The sequence below is a fragment of the Mus pahari genome, chromosome 4 (assembly GCF_900095145.1).
Source record: "Mus pahari chromosome 4, PAHARI_EIJ_v1.1, whole genome shotgun sequence".
NCBI lineage: Eukaryota > Metazoa > Chordata > Mammalia > Rodentia > Muridae > Mus > Mus pahari.
The window spans coordinates 84,801,461-84,822,394 of NC_034593.1; the positions used below are offsets into that span (position 1 = coordinate 84,801,461).

A 20,934-nucleotide genomic window follows, 5' to 3' on the forward strand; every position below is an offset into this window, starting at 1 on the left:
CAACCTGTAGGAGTATTTCCCAATTCTAACAGAATAGAACTAGAAATGTTTCTGCCCACACTGAAGACTGAACAAAGGGTGATACTGTGGGTGTCAAGGAGAGGATAGAGCTCTGGAGGACTTCCGAGTCAGGGAGGATTGCAAGGACCACGGATAGGCTCTGCTCCTTCAGCGCTTCTTTAGCGCTTTCTCAGCTCTCCAGATAGGAAGGACTGGTTGTGGAGGCGGGGGACACGGGAACCAGAGACTGGAACAGCATGGGCCCTGCAGGACTGACTCCACCTCTCTCCAAGACCAGGAAGCTTTCTTGGGCCCCTCCCCCACCTCCCAGCCCCCACCCAATACTCTACCCCCCAGCATACCCTGTTCCCACCCCCCCCTCCAGTCCTCCTCTGATGTGTGTGGAGAAGCACAAGTGATGACGTCACCACGGTCGCCAGGGCGACGGGGACGGATAAATCAGGCTGAGTGGGCGGTTGCCATGGTGCGCATTCTCCCGTTGCCACGGAGACTGGGCATCTGCTCCCTTTGTGCTGCCCGAGTGCCTTCCCCCTGGGGTCAAGGGGTGTAGGGGTGCAGAAAGAGGCAGACACACCTCCAGTGGTCAGAAGGAATTCTGGGCCTCTGTGGGGTCTCCCTCAGCCTTCCTTGGGGGTTCTCTATGCGATAGCCTGTTTGCGCTTACTTTTGCAGAATGGAGGCAGCTCTGGTTGATCGGTTCCTTGGTTGAGCTCTGACTCAAGACCTAGGTCCTAAGAGCAGGCCTTCCTCACCTAAGAGAGCAACACCTATGGGTGACCCAGGCATTCTGAGGCCAGCCTGAGCCCAGAGCTGCACCCATGAAATCTTCCAACACATCCCTCTCCCCAGTATCTCTAATCCCTTCAGGTCTGAATTCTAGACAAGATTGGGCCTACCCTTTCCTTCCCATCAACTTAGAGGGTGGAGGCAACTCCGCTCCCTTCAGGCTGGGGAGGGCTCCTGGATGCTCTGAGGAGGCCCTGGCAGCTTGCTTTTTTCTCTCCTATAGATGAACAGGCCGATCCAGGTCAAGCCAGCCGACAGCGAGAGTCGAGGAGGTAGGTTCTATAACTTTGGCTTTAGCCCCTTTTCTCCTACCCCCAGGCCCAGGGCTTGATGGAGCTGAAGGACAGCCTTTCTTGAGGAAGGAAGTCTGGTAATGCTAAAGAATTATCTGCTAAGGTTGGGTTAAGGAGTGGGCGGTAGGAGTGGTAGTAGATCTGGCCCATTTGCAGAGATTACAAAGCGGAGGCCAAATAGAGTTCATGTCCTTCAGAGCTGAGTTCTGCATGTTACTGAACTCTTAATTCCCAACTATCAGTTCTTCACACCCTAGAGCCACAGTTCCCTAGGATGGGGGAGGTGGTGTCAGCAACAGGGGAAGGTGGAGGGCTGGGAAAGTGGTCAGGAGGCCCTGTACATTCCTCCCCTCCTACGCCCCACCCCCCAGAAGACCGGAAGCTCTTTGTGGGCATGCTAGGAAAGCAGCAGACAGATGAGGATGTCCGGAAGATGTTTGAACCATTTGGAACTATAGACGAGTGCACTGTGCTCCGGGGGCCAGACGGTACCAGCAAAGGTAGCCTCCGCCTTATCCTTTCTCTGCAGGACCCAGTAGGGTGCCTTCATGGTAGACACTCACCTCTCTTCTTCTCCACCCCATCCACTTACTCTAGGCTGTGCCTTTGTGAAGTTTCAGACACACGCTGAGGCCCAGGCAGCCATCAATACCCTTCACAGCAGCCGGACCCTGCCGGTGAGCCCCAGTCCCCTCCTTCCTTCTCTCTCTCTCTCCCACTGGCACACTTGCCAGGCCCTGGCACAGAGCACACTTCCATTCAGGATAGGATTTCTAATTTATTTCTTTTTGAACTTTCCCAAAAGAATCAACGAATCAAATACCACACCCCCATAGCTGCTCCTCCTCTAGTCCAATTCCCTTGCGCTCCTCTCCAGCCTCCCCTCAGCTCCTATCGCTTCTCCACCCTCGCGACCCCATCTCATCTCTTGGGGTGTCGGGACCCTGGTTTAGAGGCCCCACATCTGCACAGCACATGTTGATACTGTTGTCCCCAAATGTTAGTGTTCGTTCAGTTGCGTATGAGCTGGAATTCCAGCTGGAACCTAACTAGCTGCTTCCAACAGATGTGGGCCTCTCACAGCTCAAAAGTTGAGGCATCAGACAGAGAACCGAATCAGCTGGCTGGGTCCTTCACCTCTGAGTCTAGGACTCTATAACAATACTTGCCAATGTTCTGATTTAGATTTGATTTGGCTCAGGCTAACATTAAAATGTGCTGTGGCACCCACTGAGCACTCCATGAGACCCTGGCGTGGGTCCAGAATCATGGCAGGGAGATGGAGCGGCTTAACATTTCCCACAGCTAATCCACTGTGGATTGCCAGCACAGACGTCTCTCAGTGCCATCCTTTCTATTTCCACAGGCCTGTCTGGTTTTTTGTTTTGTTTTGTTTTGTTTGGTTGGTTTGTTGTTGTTTTTTTTTTTTTTTTTTTTTTTTTTTTTGCACTTAAGTTCACATTCCTCAATTCTATCTAGCCTTTTACATATCCCAGTGCAGGGAGATGGTGGGATTAAGATCTCCCCATTTGGATAGGGCACTGTAATGGCTGAGGCCAGACGAGGCCCCCAGGGAGCAGATTCTGACTCTTCCTGTGACATGTGGGGCCCATGCCAGGGTGCCTCATCCAGCCTGGTGGTAAAGTTTGCTGACACAGAGAAGGAGCGAGGTCTCCGTCGGATGCAGCAGGTGGCTACCCAGCTGGGCATGTTCAGCCCTATCGCCCTCCAGTTTGGAGCCTACAGCGCCTACACCCAGGCCGTAAGCATACCCTCCCACCCTCAGTTCTAGATCTTGCTCATCTCCATGTCCTTCCAGGCCCACCCTCTAAACACCAAAGCAGGGGTGCTGGGGGCCAGGCCCTACTCTCCTCTCCCCATCCCACAGCTGATGCAGCAGCAGGCGGCCCTGGTAGCAGCTCACAGTGCCTACCTCAGCCCTATGGCCACCATGGCTGCTGTGCAGATGCAGCACATGGCTGCCATCAGTGCCAATGGCCTCATCGCCACCCCCATCACTCCATCCTCAGGTAAGGCCTGTGCTAGGCAGCTGGGCAGGGACTAGGGCAAACCATGGGGTGCAGGAGGTGCTCGGGGGGCAGAGAACAGCCTTCTGCTCGACTGCCCCCCACCCCCACCAGATCTGCCTACTGGTTCTCTGCATCTGCCTGCCTCTCTGCTCTGTCGCTGCCATGTTCTCCTTCCTAGGAACCAGCACCCCTCCTGCCATTGCTGCCACGCCCGTCTCTGCCATCCCTGCTGCCTTGGGCGTCAACGGCTACAGCCCGGTGCCCACCCAGCCTACAGGGCAGCCTGCCCCGGATGCCCTGTATCCCAACGGGGTTCACCCTTACCCAGGTGGGGCTCTCTGCCTGCCCGCCTTGCTCCATCAGCCACCCAGGCCACTACTCCCATTGCTGGCAGCCATGGCTCACCTTCCCTCTCCAACCTCAGGGCTTAAGGTGCTTTTTCTTGCTCTCTTCCTGGGCGGAAATGCTCCTCGGGTTCCTCCCCTTCTTTCTTGTTTGTAAAGTGTTTTTTGAGACAGTGTGTCTCTGTGTGATTGGCCTTGAACTCACAAAGATCTGCCTAGCTCTGCTTCCTTGAGTATGGAATTAAAGGCATGAGCTACTGAGCTCAGGCATTCTTTGGGTTCTTGGCCAGGGCAGCTGAGGCTTAGCGAGGTGACTAGAGTGGCATGTCAGTCTCAGACTTTACCCCTTCCCTACTACCATATGCATTTCCCTTCTCATCTCACCCCACCCCCAGATGAGGCTCTGTCTGCTGAGAGAAGTGCTGGCGGGGTTCCCATTATGTCCCAGGCCCACTCATGGCTTGTGACGCTCTCTGCAGCCCAGAGCCCAGCAGCCCCCGTGGACCCTCTCCAGCAGGCCTATGCAGGAATGCAGCACTACACAGGTGAGGCTCTCTAGCCCAGGCCCTGCCCAGGTGGGTGGACTAGCATGGGGAAACCCATCTAGGAACTACAGTCCTCTGCCAACCACACCCTCCCGCCTTCCCGAGAAGCTGTGCTTGTGAGAGTGGCACACATTCAGGATTTGTCTGAGGAAGTCTCTTCCCGGACATCCTCTCAGCCTGTGGATCCCACTGGTTTGGGCTGAGGTGGGAGACAAGGCTGGTTTTGAGGAGTCGGGGGAACCCCATTAGCTTTCTGTCTTCACCACCTCAGCAGCGTATCCCGCAGCCTACAGCCTGGTTGCACCTGCGTTCCCGCAGCCTCCAGCCCTGGTTGCCCAGCAGCCCCCACCACCACCCCAGCAACAGCAGCAGCAGCAGCAGCAGCAGCAGCAGCAGCAGCAGCAGCAGCAACGGGAAGGTGCCAGCCTGGGGCAGGGTCCTGGTAGCTGAAAACCTGCAGGGATAAGAACGCCCATGTGTGGGCTCGGGTACTCCCAATGGCTCCTTCCCAGGCTCTGGGCCTGTGTGTGAGGATGCTGCTGGGGCCAGGATTGGTGGCCGCTGTCCCCCCCCCCCCTCTGCCAATGAAGTCTGCACTTGCCAGTCTCTGAGCTACCCCTTCTGTCTCTGCTGCCACTCAGGCCCTGATGGCTGCAACATCTTCATCTACCACCTGCCCCAGGAGTTCACAGACTCAGAGATCCTCCAGATGTTTGTCCCTTTTGGTCATGTCATCTCAGCCAAAGTCTTTGTTGACCGGGCCACCAATCAGAGCAAATGTTTTGGTAAGAATATGATGATCCAAAAGACAAGAGTATGGCCATTTTTGTTTGAACTCTTAGGACTAAGTTCGTCACATCTGAAGGCATTTTAGGGACTCAGTGAACTCTGTATTTGAAGCCTGCATATCCAAGGCCAAAAAAGAACCATCTCTGACCCCCCTCCCCCATCCCATACAGTCGCCACTCAGGCCTAGAAAAGTCATAGCTTCCTTAAGAGCCAGCCTTGGGGCCAGAGGTATAGTTCAGAGATCTGAGTGCATTTAGTGGCGTGAAGTCCTAGGTTCTATTCCCCCCCCCCCATCTCTCTCACACACACACACACAAAGAGAGAGAGAGAGAGAGAGAGAGAGAGAGAGAGAGAGAGAGAGAGAGAGAGAGACTTTGGAAGCTTCCTACAGTCCCTTGTTTCAAAAACCACCTGTGGGATGTTTTTGAGAGCTCTCAGACTGAGGAAGGGGCCACCCTTCAAAGAATACTGGAAAGTACATCCTAGTTTGTATGAATGGCTGGACTGGATTCACTCATTAAATCTATCATCAACAAACGATTTCTGAATGCCTACTATGTGCCAGGCAGGTTTCATGGTATTAGAGATGCCCGGAAGAAGTAGGGTGGGAAACCACATAAGTGGGCCCTGTGGCAGGCAGGACAGTGATGGAGGGCTGGGCCAGGCCTTATGCCCTTCTCACCTCAGGCTTTGTGAGTTTCGACAATCCGGCCAGTGCCCAGGCTGCCATCCAGGCTATGAACGGTTTCCAGATTGGCATGAAGCGCCTCAAAGTCCAGCTAAAGCGGCCTAAGGATGCAAACAGGCCCTACTAAGGGCTTCAGGTGGGTGCTGCTCCTGCTCTGTGACCTCGATGTCGGGACCCACACACTGCAGCCAGACCCCTTCACTACCACCTACCCCACCCTGATGCTGGACATGAGCAATGGGTTTTGGGCCACTACCCCAGCTATTATTGTTCAGTCAGTTGTGTCTCCTACCCACATACACGTGTGTGTGCATATATGTACAACACACACACACACACACACACACACACACCCCAGAGGAGATAAGTCTACACCTGTGTCTGCTCTTAAGAGTTTTCCACAGTATCTGGTCTTGTTTGTCTGGTCAGCGTCCATGTGTCTGTGTCTTTCTCTTTCTGGTTTTCCTTGGGGCTGGATAGAATTAGTATTGTAGGTTTTGGGGGCCAGGAGGCTGGTTTGGAGAACTGGAGGGTCACAGAGCCTCTTGGTTTTGAAACCTGATCTCCAGAGAGGTGGAGACACAGCAGTTCCCATTGCCCTGAACTGCAGGTGGTTTTCCCAGGGCAGTGGACCTTGGGGCAGAACCCCAGACAGATGGGAGTGGGTGTGGCTTGGTTTGGAGGAGGAAGTGGAATCGTACGGAGGAGCCCATTGTAGGCTGCCAACCAACCTTGGAGCACAGACCAGTAGCCCTTCCTAACTTTGTTAATCTCCCTTGGACCAAACCTGAAAAATCACAACCCAAGAACAATACCCACATTTCTGTTTCTCCCCTTTCCCCCCCAATCCTGGCTGCTTAACTCCCCCCACCCTGGGGGCCCCCAGCCCAGGGTCCGTGTCCATTGTCGGCTGAAGCCCCCAACCCGGACCCCTGCTCCGGGCCCCTGTAAGTTGCATGGAACGAGCGTGTTGTCTTTGGAGCCAATTGTTTGTTATCTGGGGAGGGGCTATGGAGGGAAACAGCCCCCAGCCCAGGCTCAGGGCCAGGGCAGCTCGCGGGATGTGCGTGGTCAACAGTGGTTGGTGACTGTGGTCTGTGGTCTGTGGATTGTTGCTTCTTCCTATGTTCCTTTCCAAAAAGGAATGAGAACGCTAAGGGCTGGGAGTGGTGTCACCCATGAGACTCCATCCCTAAGCCCCCCTGTCATCCCAGCCTCTGCGGACGCTCCCTTCACCGGGTGTCTGTCTTGTCCACGCACCCCCTGTGCCTTCCTTCTAGTTCTCTCTGCCTGCCTGTGTGTCTCATTTCCTCGCCTCTCTCCCCATCTAGCTATCTTCCATCATTCTGACCCACTTCTTCCCAGTGGCTTCAGTTTCTGTACTGTTCCTGCCTCCTGCCCCGTTTCTCTATCCTTGCTCTATGCCCTCATAGCTGGAGGGACGGGGAGGTGAGCAGATGGGTCTGCTGGGACAAGGCCTTCTGATGGCCTGCCTTTCTCAGATGGCCCATCATTGGTGCCATCACTCCCGGCCACCCCAACCTTACCAGAACCTGTGACCAGTACTAGAAACCTTCCCTGTGCTTCACCTATATTTCCTTCCTTCACAGGTTTGGAGATACCAGAGGAAGGGGCACTTCATACCCTCTTCCTATGACTGGCCCTGGCCTTCTCTGCACATCTGCCCTGGGCCTTGATTGGACTCTGGGGCAAAAGCTGCTTCATGGCCCTGAGGGCCCAGGACCTGGCTCACTCCCACCATCTTGCCTCTGAAGGGCCATGGTTTTGCCTCCCTGGCTTCAAGAGCCTATCTCCTCCCCAGTGCCCTTTTGGCCTTTGTGAGGAAACAAGGAATAGGCTTGAAGGTTCAGGGTATCTGCCTTCTGCTAAGGCTCCTGGACGAGCCTCCGTGCCCACTGCTGGCCCTGGCCTCCCCTCGGTGGCCTGCAGTAGCTGTGCAGAGGGCAGCAGGGCACCCTCCCCTAGCCTCTCCCCATGGCAGGGCCTTCTCAGAAGCTGGCTCCCACGTTTCTCCCCACCCTCAGCTAGAGGTAGGAGATCTCCAAGTCGGCTCCCAGCCCTAAAACTCACTGCCTCCCCCCAAGGGCCCCCTCCAAGGAGGATGTAGGGGGGCCCTGAGGGCTGCCTCTCTGCCAGTCAGTCACAGAGACCCTCCTTTCATGAGGAAAAGACCTCTCCCTGAATCCCTAAATATGTTTACAGTCTCTGCTGGCCCCTCCATGTAAATACCGTGACCACACCAGGGCATTACTCAGCCCACCCAGCCAGATGCTGCCATCTCTCTTTCTGGGAGTTTAGACAATGCTGCCCTTGGAATTTTTTTTTCCCCCTCTCTTGATTTCTCCCTTTGCTTTGGGGGTAATTGGGTATTGGGGGGAAGGGTATGGGGAGGGCTAAAGGGGTTTATTACCTGGCCATTTTCTTTAGGAAGAGGTTTTGGGGAAGAGAATATGGGGTGGGGTGGGAGGGTAAAGGATAAGAAGGGGGAATCAATTTCTGACAGTTCTCTACGCTTAAGTTATTGAGTTTTACTTTTAAAGAGTTGGTCTTTTCTGTCTAAATAAAGAAAAACATTTCAAAGCATCAACTGAGTCGTGGAAGGTTGAGAGTAGGGTGCTCACACTGGGGAAGGGCGAGGGAGGGAGAGACTATAGTTTGGCAAAACTTTCGTGGAAGGCCAAGCCTTCTCTGTGTTCAGACCTTGCCCATAAAGTCAATGATCCTACCTGCTCATCTTTGGTGCTTAATTCTAGAATGTTCTTCCAAGTCAGGCCCAGGGGAAAGAATCTGCAGGTGAGTGCAGAGGCGAGCAGGTCAGGAGGTCTCGCTGTGTCCAGCCACGCCCCTCTAAGGTTGGGGTCTTATAGTTTTAGGACACTGGGAGCTGGCTTTAATACTACTGCTGTTTATGGTCCTGTGCCGACCCCTTAATGTTCATGTCCTTACTCTCCACAATCCTGTGGGGCAGGATATAATTTTATAGGCAGGGAATTGGATAGTTTGAAGGCTAACTCCTTTTCCCAGGGTCATGACAGAAAAGAGAAAGCCACGGGAGGTGAACGTTTGTCTAACTCTAGAGTATCAAGCAGGCCGCTGCAGTGATCCATCCAGCAGAAGGTCTGAAAGTCAGTTTCTTTCCTAAGAACTGCTGTTGGCCCACAGCGATCATGGGGTATAGTACCACCCACCTGCTTGTAGGTAGCTCCTCTCTGCCAAGCCTTAGAAACTTGCCCCCCTCCAGTTAGGATCCTGGCCTCTGGTCAGAGTTGTTCACTGAAAAGATGACTGCAGCCTGGGGGTGTAGCTCAGTGTCAGAACACTTGGCAAGGGTGTACATGGCCCTCTCTACACCAATACAGAAAAATGAGAAAGAAATCAAGGGGGTAAGAAGAGGAAAGCGGCGAGGGTAAGGCAAGGTAAATACAAGGGCAAAAGAGAAACTGCAGCCATGGGTCAAACCTCACAGCTCACCCCACTGCCCCTCACTCTTCTCTTCTTAGCACAGCCTCTAATAGTTCAAAGGAAGTCAGAGCATGGCAGCACATGGTTGCAATTCCAGCACTTGGGGGATTGAGGCAAAGGGTTCAGGAGTTTGTGGCCAGCCTGGGACAGACAGAAATCAAGCAGGCAGGCACACAAGAAGCACTATGGAGATACACTTTTGCGTATGGCTTTGGGGAAAAGCAAATATTAGTGTGGTGTAAGGGTCAGGAATGGGGTGAAGTCCACACTCTCTGCTTTTCTTATGAAAAGCGGCTTGTTTATAGCTCTAGAGCAGAGAGTCTGCTTGTATTCTTTCTTCATTCAGTGTGGGTCCATGGGATGGTGCCAGCCATTTAGGGAGCCCATCTCAGCTCATCCTCTCTGGACATGCTCTCCATCCAGTCAAGCTGTAACCCTGGAACAACAATGAAGCTTAAAAGCCCGACAATAAGGCTCTAGGCAGGATATTTAGCCAGTAACAAAGAGCCTGAAATCTTAGTGACAAGTTGTATGTGCATGCATTTGGCAGGACAATGAGAAGCAAGTGTCAGGCCAATAGCAGCTGGTGGTTAGTGTCTGTAAACTTTCCCTAGAGCTCTCTCTCTACAACAGTTTGTAGGTCAGAACAAATATGGTGAGTTTCAGATCAGAAGGCTCTCCCAGAATGACTGCACTTCCTCACTCCTGGTATCTTTGGGCTCTTAGGCAGATGAGGGACTGCCTCTATTGTATGTTCCTCATAACTTGCTGAAGGAAAAGTGTCATGTTAACAGAAGAGACAGGACCAAAAACCCCACCCCAATGGAACCTACAGCTGATGAGACTGTGGCAGGGAAGACCCTGGACAAGTTCAATACTCTTCCTTTTCTGTACTTACAGTGCTGGGAAACACGCACACTGAGGATGTGTGGAGGCGTGCGGACTGCATCTATAGCCTTTTTTGGCATGCCACTCACATCTTTGAGTATCTGTGATCCAAGAATTCCTTCATGGCCAAGCTTCAACGATCTTCTCTAAAGATGAACATTTGGATAGCCCTGGCCTCACATCCTGGTTCTTAGAAAAGCTTTCTCACTTTTCACCCTCTGTTTATTACTTATTAATTTATTTAGGTTTTTCTAGACAGGGTTTCTCTGCATAGTTCTAGCAGTTCCGGGACTCTCTCTATAGACTAGGCTGGCCTCAAACTCAGATCCACCTGTCTCTGGAATGTTGGGATTGAAGGTGTACACAACCACCACCAGGCTCAGCCTCATTTAATGTGCGCACACACATGCATGTGTAGCGGTGAGCAGTCCTGCACATGCGGTGGTAGTTAGAGGACAGTTTCTGGAAGGAGCTCATTATCTCTTTACCATGTGGGTTCTGGGGGACTGAGTTAGGTCATCAGGCTTAATCACAATCACCTTGGTGGCCCACTGAGTCACTTAGAACAGTCTCCAAATCATTGTGTGGTCGGTCAAGAATGAACTTGACCTCCTGTTCTTCTGTCTCCACTTCCCATGTTCTGGGATCACAGGTGTGCACCTACACAGGGTTCACTGTATTTCTCCAAGAGTCAACTTCCTCTTGCCAGATGCAGGATTTCCTCCCTCCACGGACTGGATCTTTTCACCTGCTCAGTAAGAACAAATTACTACCTTTTCTCTTAGTTTTCCTACTAGTAAACACTACCACATATACCCACTCATGGCCAAATCTGAATTATAACTGCCTTACATATGCCTTGTTCATTGCTAGTACTCTAAACACTAGGAGCTATTTAGTAAACATTGAAGAAATGACCAGTGGGGCTGTAGAGATGGCTTATCAGTTAAAAGTGTTTACTATTCTTTTTTTTTTTTTTTTTTTTTTTTTTTTTTTGAGATAGGTTTTCTTTGTGTAGCTCTGGCTGTCCTGGAATACACTCTGTAGATCAGGCTGGCCTCGAACTCAGAAATCCGCCTGCCTCTGCTTCCCAAGTGCTGGGATCAAAGGTGTGCGCCACCACACCTGGCATGTTTACTATTCTTGCAGAGGACACAGGTTGAGTCCCAATAGCCACATAGTGACTCACAACTGTCTGTAAATCTAGTACCAGAGGATTCCAACACATATATTTGCACATACATACACATAAAAAAATCTCTAAAGAAATGACTCCTGGAGCAGAAGGTGGCTCAGCAGTTAAGAGCACTGGCTGCTCCTCTAGTGGACCTGGGTTCAATTCCTACCACCACAACTGAAAACTGTAACTCCAGTTCCAGGGGATCCATTGCACTAGGCATGTATGTGGTACATATACCTATGCAAGAAGGCAAAATACCCACACGTTTTTAAAAAAGAAGTGACTCCTAGATATCTATACTGGATTTCCCACTGTGTGTAAATCTGAGTAGTCTAATACTAAAACATGTTCCCTCCAAAGTCTTAAGCTTTTTGCTTTTCTTTTTTGGTTAAGATTTATTTATTTTTGGTATTTCAAGACCAAGTTTCTCTGTGTAGCCCTGGCTGTCCTGGAACTCACTCTGCAGACCACCCTGACCTCAAACTTAAAGATAGCCCTATCTCTGCCTCCCTACGTGTTGGGATTAAAGGCTTGTGCCACCATGGCCAGCTTTAGGATTTTTATGTGTGTCTACATGTTTATTTGTGGGCTGCATATTTATTTGCCTGATGCCCAGAGAAACCAGCAAGGAGGTTGAGTCCCCTGGAGCTTGAGTTGCAGGTGCCTGTGAGCTACCGTGTGGGTGCTGGGAACTGAACCTGGGCCCTCTGCAAGAGCGGACAGAGCTCCTAACCAATAGGCATTTCTCTAGCATACTTTATTTGGTTTTGGTTGGTTGGCTTTTGTTTTTTGGCATTTTGAGACAGGGTTTCTCTGTGTAGCCCTGGCTGTCCTGGAACTCACTCTGTAGACCAGGCTGGCCTCGAACTTACGAGACCTACTTGCCTTTCTGCTTTGAAAGTACTCCCCTCTCCCACTTTATTTTTTGAAACAGACTCCCATGCTGCCCAGGTAGACTTCAAACTTGCTATATAGCCACAGATGATCTTGGATTCCTGGTCATCCTACAATTACATCCCGAATGATGGCATTACAGCTCTTTCTTTCTCTTTCTTTCTTTCTTTCTTTCTTTCTTTCTTTCTTTCTTTCTTTCTTTCTCTCTCTCTCTCTCTCTCTCTCTCTCTCTCTCTCTCTCTCTTTCNACTCCAGAAGAGGGAGTCAGATCTTGTTAAGGATGGTTGTGAGCCACCATGTGGTTGCTGGGATTTGAACTCTGCACCTTTGGAAGAGCTCTTGCCCACTGAGCCATCTCACCATCCCCCCTGGCTCAACTCTTAAAATTGTTTGATTCTCTAGTCACACAGAGCTTGGGAGCCCTTCACCCATCTCATGTAAATTCAGTTGTTAAATCACAAGATTCTATTTCTATAATTTTTCCTTATATCTATTTCTTCCTTTCAGTTATTACTGTATCTGCTTCTTAACAAAATAATTATACCAGTCTCCTAATTCATCCCCTCTTCCACATGCTGGAAGGAGAATCAACTCCCACAAATTGTTCTTTAACCTACGTTTACCGTGACACAAACATTTGAACACACACATTGTAAAACCAGGGACTGGGAGAATCCTTACCTCCTCCTGAATTCTTGGACACGCCCTATATCCCGCAGACACAGAACTATTCACTGTGCTCTGGACAAGTCTGTTTTTTTTTCTTACCCCATGCTTCTTCACTCTGCTTGCTGCAGTGGTCTTGTACATAACAGCCAATACTGCTTGATACCTGCTTGATGAAATCCTGCTCATGTTAAATCATTTAAACAGCACTTTTAAGATTTTCCTTATATCATCTGTAAATCTTAAGATTTATTTATTGTGTATGTGCGTGCAATACAACTCACATGTGTGTAGAAGAAAACTTGTGTGAAATCCACCATGTGGGGCCTAGGATTCTAACTCAGGTTGTCAGCCTTGGCAGCAAGCATCTTTACCTACTGAACCATCTTGCCCATCCCCATGCTTTTGAGAACAGGGTCTTATGTGGCCCAGGCAGGCCCTGAACTTGCTATGTAGCTGAAGCTGACCCTGCATTCCTGAACCTCCTGTGTCCTGTACTGGGGTTATACGCATATACCATCATACCTGGGTCTTTTATGATATCCCTGGAGCACTGAAACCTTTCACTGTGTATCATGGGCCTGTCTCCCCTGTGAGGCTGTGAGCATTCCTGTATTTGCGATTTCACAGGCAGTGTCCCATACACAGATTTACTAATGCTGTTACTTTAGCCTCTATAATTCTACAATTCTACCCTTTTTATGGTTCTTTATTTTTTTATTTTTATTTTTATTTTTTAAGACAGGGTTTCTCTGTATAGTTCTGGCTGTCCTGGAACTTTGTAGACCAGGCTGGCCTCAAACTCAGAAATCTGCCTGCCTCTGCCTCCCAAGTGCTCGGATTAAAGGTGTACGCCACCACGCCCGGCAGTTCTTTATTAAAGAGAATTTTTTTTACATGTCTAGTGATCAGTGGCATGGTATTTATTAGATTCCAAGTACTAGGTGAATGAGACTGTGAATAATGTCTTGACCCAAATCCAAACAAAATGTGTCAAACTTGGTGGTCCTTGTTCTTAGGGTCAACTAAGGACCAAAGCATGTGGTAAAGGGCTATGAAAATACCAAGAAATGAAATGATGATTCAAACAAAATGGAAATGCCTGACCCACTACAATGCTGGGCTTTTTGGAGAGCAGACTCTCTTCTGAGTAAGGAGGTGGCCTGGTACCTGGGTTCTCTGTGTAAGACCAAGGACAGCAAGGCCACTTTTATTCTCAGGCACATGATCAGAGGAAGATCACAACCCCCAGACTACATAGTGTTGTTTAGGCACTCATTAGGGGAGTGATAAAATATTTCCCTAGTTACTTATAAATGAGATACACATACTCTGGGGGTCAGGTGGGACATACCATGTCCCAAGAGCTCTGCCAGGTTTTACCTGTGCTTGGCTGGTGAAGGAGCCTTGTGAATAGTCATAAGACTTTGCAAAGGAGAGCGCAACAAACTGAGAACTGAGGAAGCAGATGGAATTTCTGAGGGAGCCACTGGGAAAGAGCAGCTCCTTCCTTCCTGCCTCAACTCTGTTTCCCCTGGTTAGCTGGGAAAAGCAGTTAGACGTCCCCTCTCATTTTCAGACTAGCTGTTCCAACGCAACTGTCAAAGGCCCCTCTTTACTTCTTCCCACATAACCCAAAGGATTTGTAGTCTAGGAAACCAAAGAATTGTTTCATCAATAAATCAATTTATTTAAAAGAATATGTTACAATTAATTACACTAAGTGACATTACCAAACAACCTTAGAGTGGTTAGCTCTAGAGCAGGGGCTGGAGAAACACTGGAGCCAGTGGGTCTCTGCATTTTCTCTTCACATTTTGTAAATCACAAATAAAAGTACAAGATACTGCAGTGAAAATACAATTAGTTTCTCTCAAATAAATTATAAGTGTGCATGGCCTGGGAAAAACTGAAGCCCAGCTCAGCAGCTTACAAGGGGGCATGATGACAAGTTGGCACCCATGGTCAGCAGCTAACCAAGTGCTCCTACCAGGATCAATCCCTCTTGTGTTGCTCCTCCTCAGGGCCTAATTTCCATGCACCCTCAGTTACTGCTGAGAAAGAAGCTGCTGTTATCCAGGTAAAGGAGCCTGGCAGATATGCTGAGGGTTAGATGAAGGGGGATCCAAGACCAAGGACTAAAAAAGCCATCCCTCCCGAGGCTGGCTCTAAGTATTCAGCCATACTGCTGCTCCTCCAAAAAGAAGTTAAAGCAACCCACCCAACTGATGAAGGAGCAGCAGTGTGCTGAAGCCATCCCTCTGGCCAGCAGAATGAACAGGAGGGCAGAAAGGACCTCCATTCCTGGAGACTTTAGCTCAACTCAACTGCGTGTAGGTCCCTTTAAGAAGACTGCTCTCTGGGAGCTGGCCCTTAAGCTGGAAAGTCTGAGATGAGAGAGGTGCTCCCTCTTATCAGTGCCCTATTATGCTGCTTCAGGCATTGGGTTTGGAGCAATGAAGGGATAATTCAAAGCTACTGGCCCAGGTAACTAAAGGATAAAATTAAATGGGCCAGGCAAGAGGATGCTAGAGCATTTACCTTGTTCCTCCCTGAGAGCTCTTTCAAGGCCTGGGAGCTGCCCTGAACACTGACTGTAGCTGTGCTGAGCTGAGGCTTCGGCAAGGGCAAGGGGAAGGCAGAGAGACCAGGATAAAAGTACAAAGAGCAGCAAGCTCAGAGCACTGCCCGAGAAAAGCTTCCTAGAGCGCCGGGCTTCTCAGGGACTAAGTGGGTTCCTGCTCCGTAAAGATCTCTTGAGTTTTAGTATCAGAGAACAGAGACTCCACGTGCAGGAAACAACAGCTGGAGACCAGGAAGATTCTGCTGGAGTGAAGCCGGGAGGGAAAGTCCCTTCCCCAGAGACAAACTGCCCCCTCAAAAAACTGTAGATGCCTTCCTAGGCAGAAGCCAGGTCTAAGAAACATAGAAGGGATTAGAGAAAGGAAGTGTAGGGGGTTGGGGGAGAGAGTAGTTACATCTAACACTGCTTCATGCAAAAGAACTTGATCCTGTGGGCCTGTGTGGCCCCTCTAGGCCACAGTGACCTCCTCCTCCAGGACTGCAGCCCCACTGGGAGCCTCTGGGAGCTTCCTCTTCTGGGCTCCCTGCTGCAGCTGGGTGTTCTGGTAGTAAGACTACCTAAAGTAGGATGTTCCTACAGATTCTGTTAACCCCAACACATCTGGGGCTGACTCTTCAGGACCTCCAAAGCCCCGAATCTGCTCTGGAAGGCTCTTCCTGAGGGAATTAGCTGCAATGTTGCTATTTTTACAGTTTGAACACATCTGGCCTCCAGAGCATCTTGGAGAGGAAATCAACTTGCCCCCTCTTAAGGTACTCAGACTCATTATTAAAGCCAAGAGGGAGACTTGATCCCGATTAAAGCCTCCAAATCAGGTACTGCCCTTTTCAACTTTAAACACTACTATATTTTGTACTTTGTGGTCCCACGGGTTTGGGTAGGGGAGGGATAGACTGTCCTAAAAGGTGTGTTCACACCTTCCTAGGACAAGTGGCTGCCAGAATAATGGAGACAGAAAAGTAGCCTCATAATGAATGCTCTGCAAAACCAAGGCATGAAAGAAACTTTAAACCAAATCCAACACTGCCGACTACATCCAATTCTGGCTGCCTTTCAGCTACATAAAGCCATAGACGAAGCCTGTGGAGGCTTCAGTATCGAAGGAAAAGTAGATAAAGAGTTTCAAAGATGTGTTTTAGTTGTACCTAACCTGAGAGTTCCTTGCACTCGTGGTTTGGGAACATTACTCTAGTGGCAGCCTGGTCTCTGTCCCAAGTGCTGCTTTTAGTCCTAGGAGGTCCACGTGCAGGAGCGGGTAAGGAACGCTTCTACTTTTGAGACATGTGATCCAGGATAGCCTTGAACTCATTAGTTAGCAGAGAGGTGGACTTGAAAATTCTGAGTTTCCTGCATTCCCCTCCCATGTGCTGAGATTACAGGTGTGTGCTACAATACCCCAACACCCAAATTTTATGTGGTGCTGGGGATGGAATTTAGGGCTTTATGCAGGTTAAGCAAGCACTCCCGGCCCCAGCCTCAGCCCCAGCTCTAGGTAAAGAACTCTTTAAGAGATTTCTCTTCAGTCTCCTTTGAAGTAAATGGTGGTGGTAAAATAAAATTGACCATATTCCCACTTTTTGGGCCCTCAGCTGTCATGAACAGGGCTCTGATTTGATTGGCAGAGACCTAGATTCTAAGTTTACCCAAGGCACTCCCTCCACATACAACTGTTTAAAGAACTCACAGAGGATGTAAAAGTAGATGGTTACTGAACAGGAATGGAGGAGGTAAGGCCCTTATAAATATGAGGCACTGCTTCCATCCTGCCTTCCCTCCATTTGTCCAAACTCTGTGCTTCTGATGTCAGGGTTAGTCCTGATACAACCCCTGTTGCAGAAGAAAAAGTTTCCTATGGTAACAACTTCCTCAGATTACCCTAAACTCTGTTTTGAGTCAGTTAAAAGGAAGCATAATAAAAGACCCTAAAGAAACAGGAAGGAGATGGAGGACGGACTCAAAGTCGATCGATGGACTAGGAAAATGACTTGGAATCGAGACTCTAGGTCTTTAGACTCCCTGCAGCCTCAACTGCTCTTGAGAAACAACCTTTCTCCTCCTCAGCACCCTCTTGAAGATAAAGACACTACACTCCTCGATCCTCAGACTCTATGGCAAACCAACAGCCAGAAACTGTACTCAATACAAAAAAGGGAAGAAAACCCAAGCAGGTTGTAAACTTTTCGAGTCCTTCATGAGGAGAGGTATTTTCCCTGTATTTTTTTTTTCCTTTTTAAAGTTTGTTTCAAAATAAAGAGAGCAAGAGAGAGGTCATGAATTCCGTGAAAGGTGTGTAAAAACACAAGCTAAAAAAGGTACTGCCATCAATATGAAATTTAAAAAGAAATATATATATGTATATACGTGCAGCTAATTTGTGTATATATAATTTTTACATACATACATACATATATATGCTTGAACAGTGCAAATGGATGGAGTTCATAGTTCCAGTTTTAAAAATATAGTACAAGGAGAGTCTGTTGGTATGAGGCCCGGGTTAAACGACAAAGATGACTTTGGTGCGTTGGCTGGGCTTGTGTGTCTGATCTCAGTGGACTTCTGGCCCTATCAACCTGCTCTCTACCAGCTCAGTTCCAGAGATGGGAAATTCACAGGAAGTAATTAATAATATTTAGCTTAGGACTTTGGGACATAGTGACTTTTTTTTCCTTTTTTTCTTCTTTTGTGTTAATGGTTACTGTCTGACATGGGAGACGGAAAGGCTAAGAGGCTGAGGGCAAAGAGAAGATAAAGGGATGAGGAAAGGCTAGGTGGCCACATCTCTCTGCTGTGACCTCGCCATCTGGAAAATATTCTGAAAGGAAAAAAAAAAGAAGAGTTACTGAGGAGCAGCACGGCGTCCGCTCTGGAGACAACCCTCCGACACGATGGGAGCAGCACGCTTGGCTGACAACCGGGTTCAGCAATTCCAACTGAACACAGCCGCTCACATCACAGAGGACTCTGAATAGTTAGACTCTGGCTCAGTCTTCCTCTTTTACAAGAGATAATTCAGATCTAAGGAGGTGGTTGCTATGCCCAAAATCACAGACAAAAGAAGCAGGAGAAATCCCAGATGACTTCCAGAGCCCACTGTTCTTTCTACTAGAGCAAGAACATCAACTTCCACATGACTGACTATACTTCATTTTCTGATTTTTCTTTCAGAGTAAGTAGCCAAATATTTAGACAGAGTTTTCTAAATTCTGCTCCAGCACTGACACCTATAAACAACAGTAGCAAAAAATTTCCCCCACATTTATGTTCTTGGTTAGTGAAGAAAGACACTACTGTGACTTCTCCAGTCAGATGGCTAAAACTCTGGACAGGCACTCTCCTGGGTCAGGAACAGCATGGAGGGTTACTGATTAAAAATCAAACAGCAGCAGCAGCAACAACAACAAAAATCAAACAAACAGGCAGAAGAGGGTCCATGAAGTCATGAGAGACGGGAGAGCCTGCAGCCAGTGTCCACCCTCTACACAAGGGGAGAAGCAGGGCTTTTTTGCATAGCCCATTCACCATCCAGAGGCCAGCCTCGCTGGAGAATGTCCTGGCTCACATGGGATAATCAGTCTCTAACTAATATTCCTAGAAAGACAGAAATGGAGGTGAGGGTCCTGGTATTTGGTCATGGCCCTATGAATTGTAGACAAGAAGAGGAATAAATTAATTCAAAAATTCTTTAGAATTACCTCTTTTCTCCACTTGAGCTCGCAGAACACCCTCTCAAAGCATTCATGCATGTAATTGAACTGGAAAAAAAAAAAGGTAGCAATACTCACTGACTCCCCAAGACCAGGCACAAGGTCATGCCTTTGAACTTCAAGTCTATCATTCCATCTTCCAAATCCACCCAGGACAGAGAAAATCCTGCCAGGAACCACAAACCACAGGCCTGACCATCTAGTGTTCTCTAGCTCCTCCTAGTGCTGACTACGACACACTGCACAGGGTGCGAATTCCACAATCCCAGATGGACAAAATGCCAAAGTGGTCGTCCATCTGTGCTCTTATGGTCATCAACAAAGGAATAAAGGTTTGAGGTCAGAGGCTATAGACACACTATGGAGAAGGGCATACAAGGGTACAGTGGTACTCATCTTTAATCCCAACATTCAGAAGGCAGAAGCAGGGGGATTTCTTTGAGTTCAAAGCCAGCCTGGTCTACATTAGCAAATTCTAGGCCAGCCAAGGCTAGATAGTGAGACCCAGTCAGTCTTAAACAATCAGCAGCACACACCAACTACGGTGAGGTAATGGAGAGGAAGTCCTCTGAGCTGACTTTGTTGCCTCTGAGAGCTCCAGGTTCTTGAGCCCTTCCCTTTAGTTCCCACTAGGATTTACTTCCAAAGTTCAAAGCCCAATCTACTTTTCCCATGCCTCCCATCTCCCACTCACATATGGTGTGAAGATTTTAACCCATCGAGGCTTCTTCTCTCCTCGCGCATATTCAAAACAGAAGGCCATTCCTTCTTCATCTGTGTCCCATCGTTGCATCTCATCCCATTCAAACGCTATTACCTGGTTCTAGACAGCCAAGAACATCAGAGTAAGGTCTACAGTTTAAGTATGAAAGTACTGGGGAGCTGAGGCAAAGGGACTCTGATGGAATCAGGGAAAGGCTGTGACAACAGAAACTTAGGTTGCTGGGGTGACTCAGTGGGTAAGTGCTTGCTGGCCAAGTTGACCTGAGTTTGAACCCCAGAACCCACACAAATGTGGGCGAAGAGAAAATGACTCCACAGAGTTGTCCTATAACCTCCACACATGCACCATGGCATGGGCACAAGTACACGTGCACACACACACACACACACACACACACACACACACACACACCCCATATACACATACAATAATTAAAATGCATAATTTGGAGCTAGTACAGTAAGGATCAATGTAGGCTCACTGATTATTATCATCAATAGTTTTCATTTCATTTGCTCCACAAGGAGGAACTAAAACACAGAAAGTCTCTGAGTGTCAGTTGACAGAGCCCCTGGCCCAGTCCCAGACTTAACCCTTACCTCCAGCTGCCCTTCTTCAGTGCAGGCGTGAAGTTTAAAGTGCGCGATGCTGATGGCCGTGAGAACATGCCCCTTCCTCCTGGAGTCACAGGCACAGTGAGGGAAGATGATTTCATTGTAGCCCTCGCAGGTCCTTAGCATGTTGAGGTACTGAACAAAAAAATGAAAGGGAAAACCAGGTTTTATCGATGCTGATGCCCAGTGCAGTTTCTGATACGGACAAGAGCACCTGACTAAGCCACCTTAGACCGAGCTTCTGATCGCACACTTGTCCCAGAGTTGGGACAAGGAATACTTGTGATACTCCTTCATCCCATTCTCAGCTTTTCCTTCATAATTCTAACACTGAGTTCTCTTTAAGACAGTATAGAAATGAAGTGACAGAAGATATACTGTGGTCAAGAGCACTAGCACAATGACAGCCAGTGTGGCCCTCTGCTTTCACTGTACTTAAAGGATGCAAAGCTAGCCTATCTTCATAATAGCTTTTCCCCATTTCTTCTATAATCAAAAATTACCCCGATCTTAATGATGAGGATAAAACCACTCCATACCTCATACTTATAACATGTTAAAATTAAGATAAAATAAAAAACCTAAAGGCCGGGCAGTGGTGGTGCACACCTTTAATCCCAGCACTCGGGAGGCAGAGGCAGGCGGATTTCTGAGTTCGAGGCCAGCCTGGTCTACAGAGTGAGTTCCAGGACAGCCAG

At 48.9% G+C, this 20,934-nt stretch overlaps 2 protein-coding genes across 15 annotated transcripts in view; one reads left to right on the forward strand and one right to left on the reverse strand.

Moving 5' to 3' along the window:
• Positions 1 to 8,104, forward strand: part of Celf3 (CUGBP Elav-like family member 3) — a 15,115-nt gene extending 7,011 nt beyond the window's left edge. For 2 of the 13 annotated variants that reach the window (XM_029537303.1, XM_021195577.2), the window contains 11 exons: positions 1,031 to 1,079; positions 1,472 to 1,600; positions 1,698 to 1,777; positions 2,719 to 2,862; positions 2,989 to 3,130; positions 3,309 to 3,458; positions 3,870 to 4,019; positions 4,291 to 4,437; positions 4,661 to 4,804; positions 5,496 to 5,632; positions 7,107 to 8,104. In XM_029537303.1, the coding sequence (XP_029393163.1) occupies positions 1,031 to 1,079; positions 1,472 to 1,600; positions 1,698 to 1,777; positions 2,719 to 2,862; positions 2,989 to 3,130; positions 3,309 to 3,458; positions 3,870 to 4,019; positions 4,291 to 4,437; positions 4,661 to 4,804; positions 5,496 to 5,623 (1,263 nt within the window). In that variant the 3' untranslated portion in view covers positions 5,624 to 5,632; positions 7,107 to 8,104. Of the gene's footprint in view, positions 1 to 573; positions 889 to 1,030; positions 1,080 to 1,471; positions 1,601 to 1,697; positions 1,778 to 2,718; positions 2,863 to 2,988; positions 3,131 to 3,308; positions 3,459 to 3,869; positions 4,020 to 4,290; positions 4,805 to 5,495; positions 6,444 to 7,106 lie in introns of those variants that run through there. The other 11 variants (XM_029537306.1, XM_021195578.2, XM_021195584.1 and 8 more) reach the window with 9 other exon arrangements.
• A 6,167-nt stretch (positions 8,105 to 14,271) lies between these two features.
• The window catches only part of Snx27 (sorting nexin 27), an 80,391-nt gene continuing 73,728 nt past the window's right edge, over positions 14,272 to 20,934 (reverse strand). Inside the window, exons 9-12 of one of the 2 annotated variants that reach the window (XM_021195592.1) lie at positions 20,222 to 20,371; positions 19,593 to 19,721; positions 18,887 to 18,946; positions 14,272 to 18,006 (exon numbers count right to left, since the gene is read on the reverse strand). In XM_021195592.1, the coding sequence (XP_021051251.1) occupies positions 17,959 to 18,006; positions 18,887 to 18,946; positions 19,593 to 19,721; positions 20,222 to 20,371 (387 nt within the window). In that variant the 3' untranslated portion in view covers positions 14,272 to 17,958. Of the gene's footprint in view, positions 18,783 to 18,886; positions 18,947 to 19,592; positions 19,722 to 20,221; positions 20,372 to 20,934 lie in introns of both variants that reach the window. The other variant, XM_021195593.1, reaches the window with a different exon arrangement.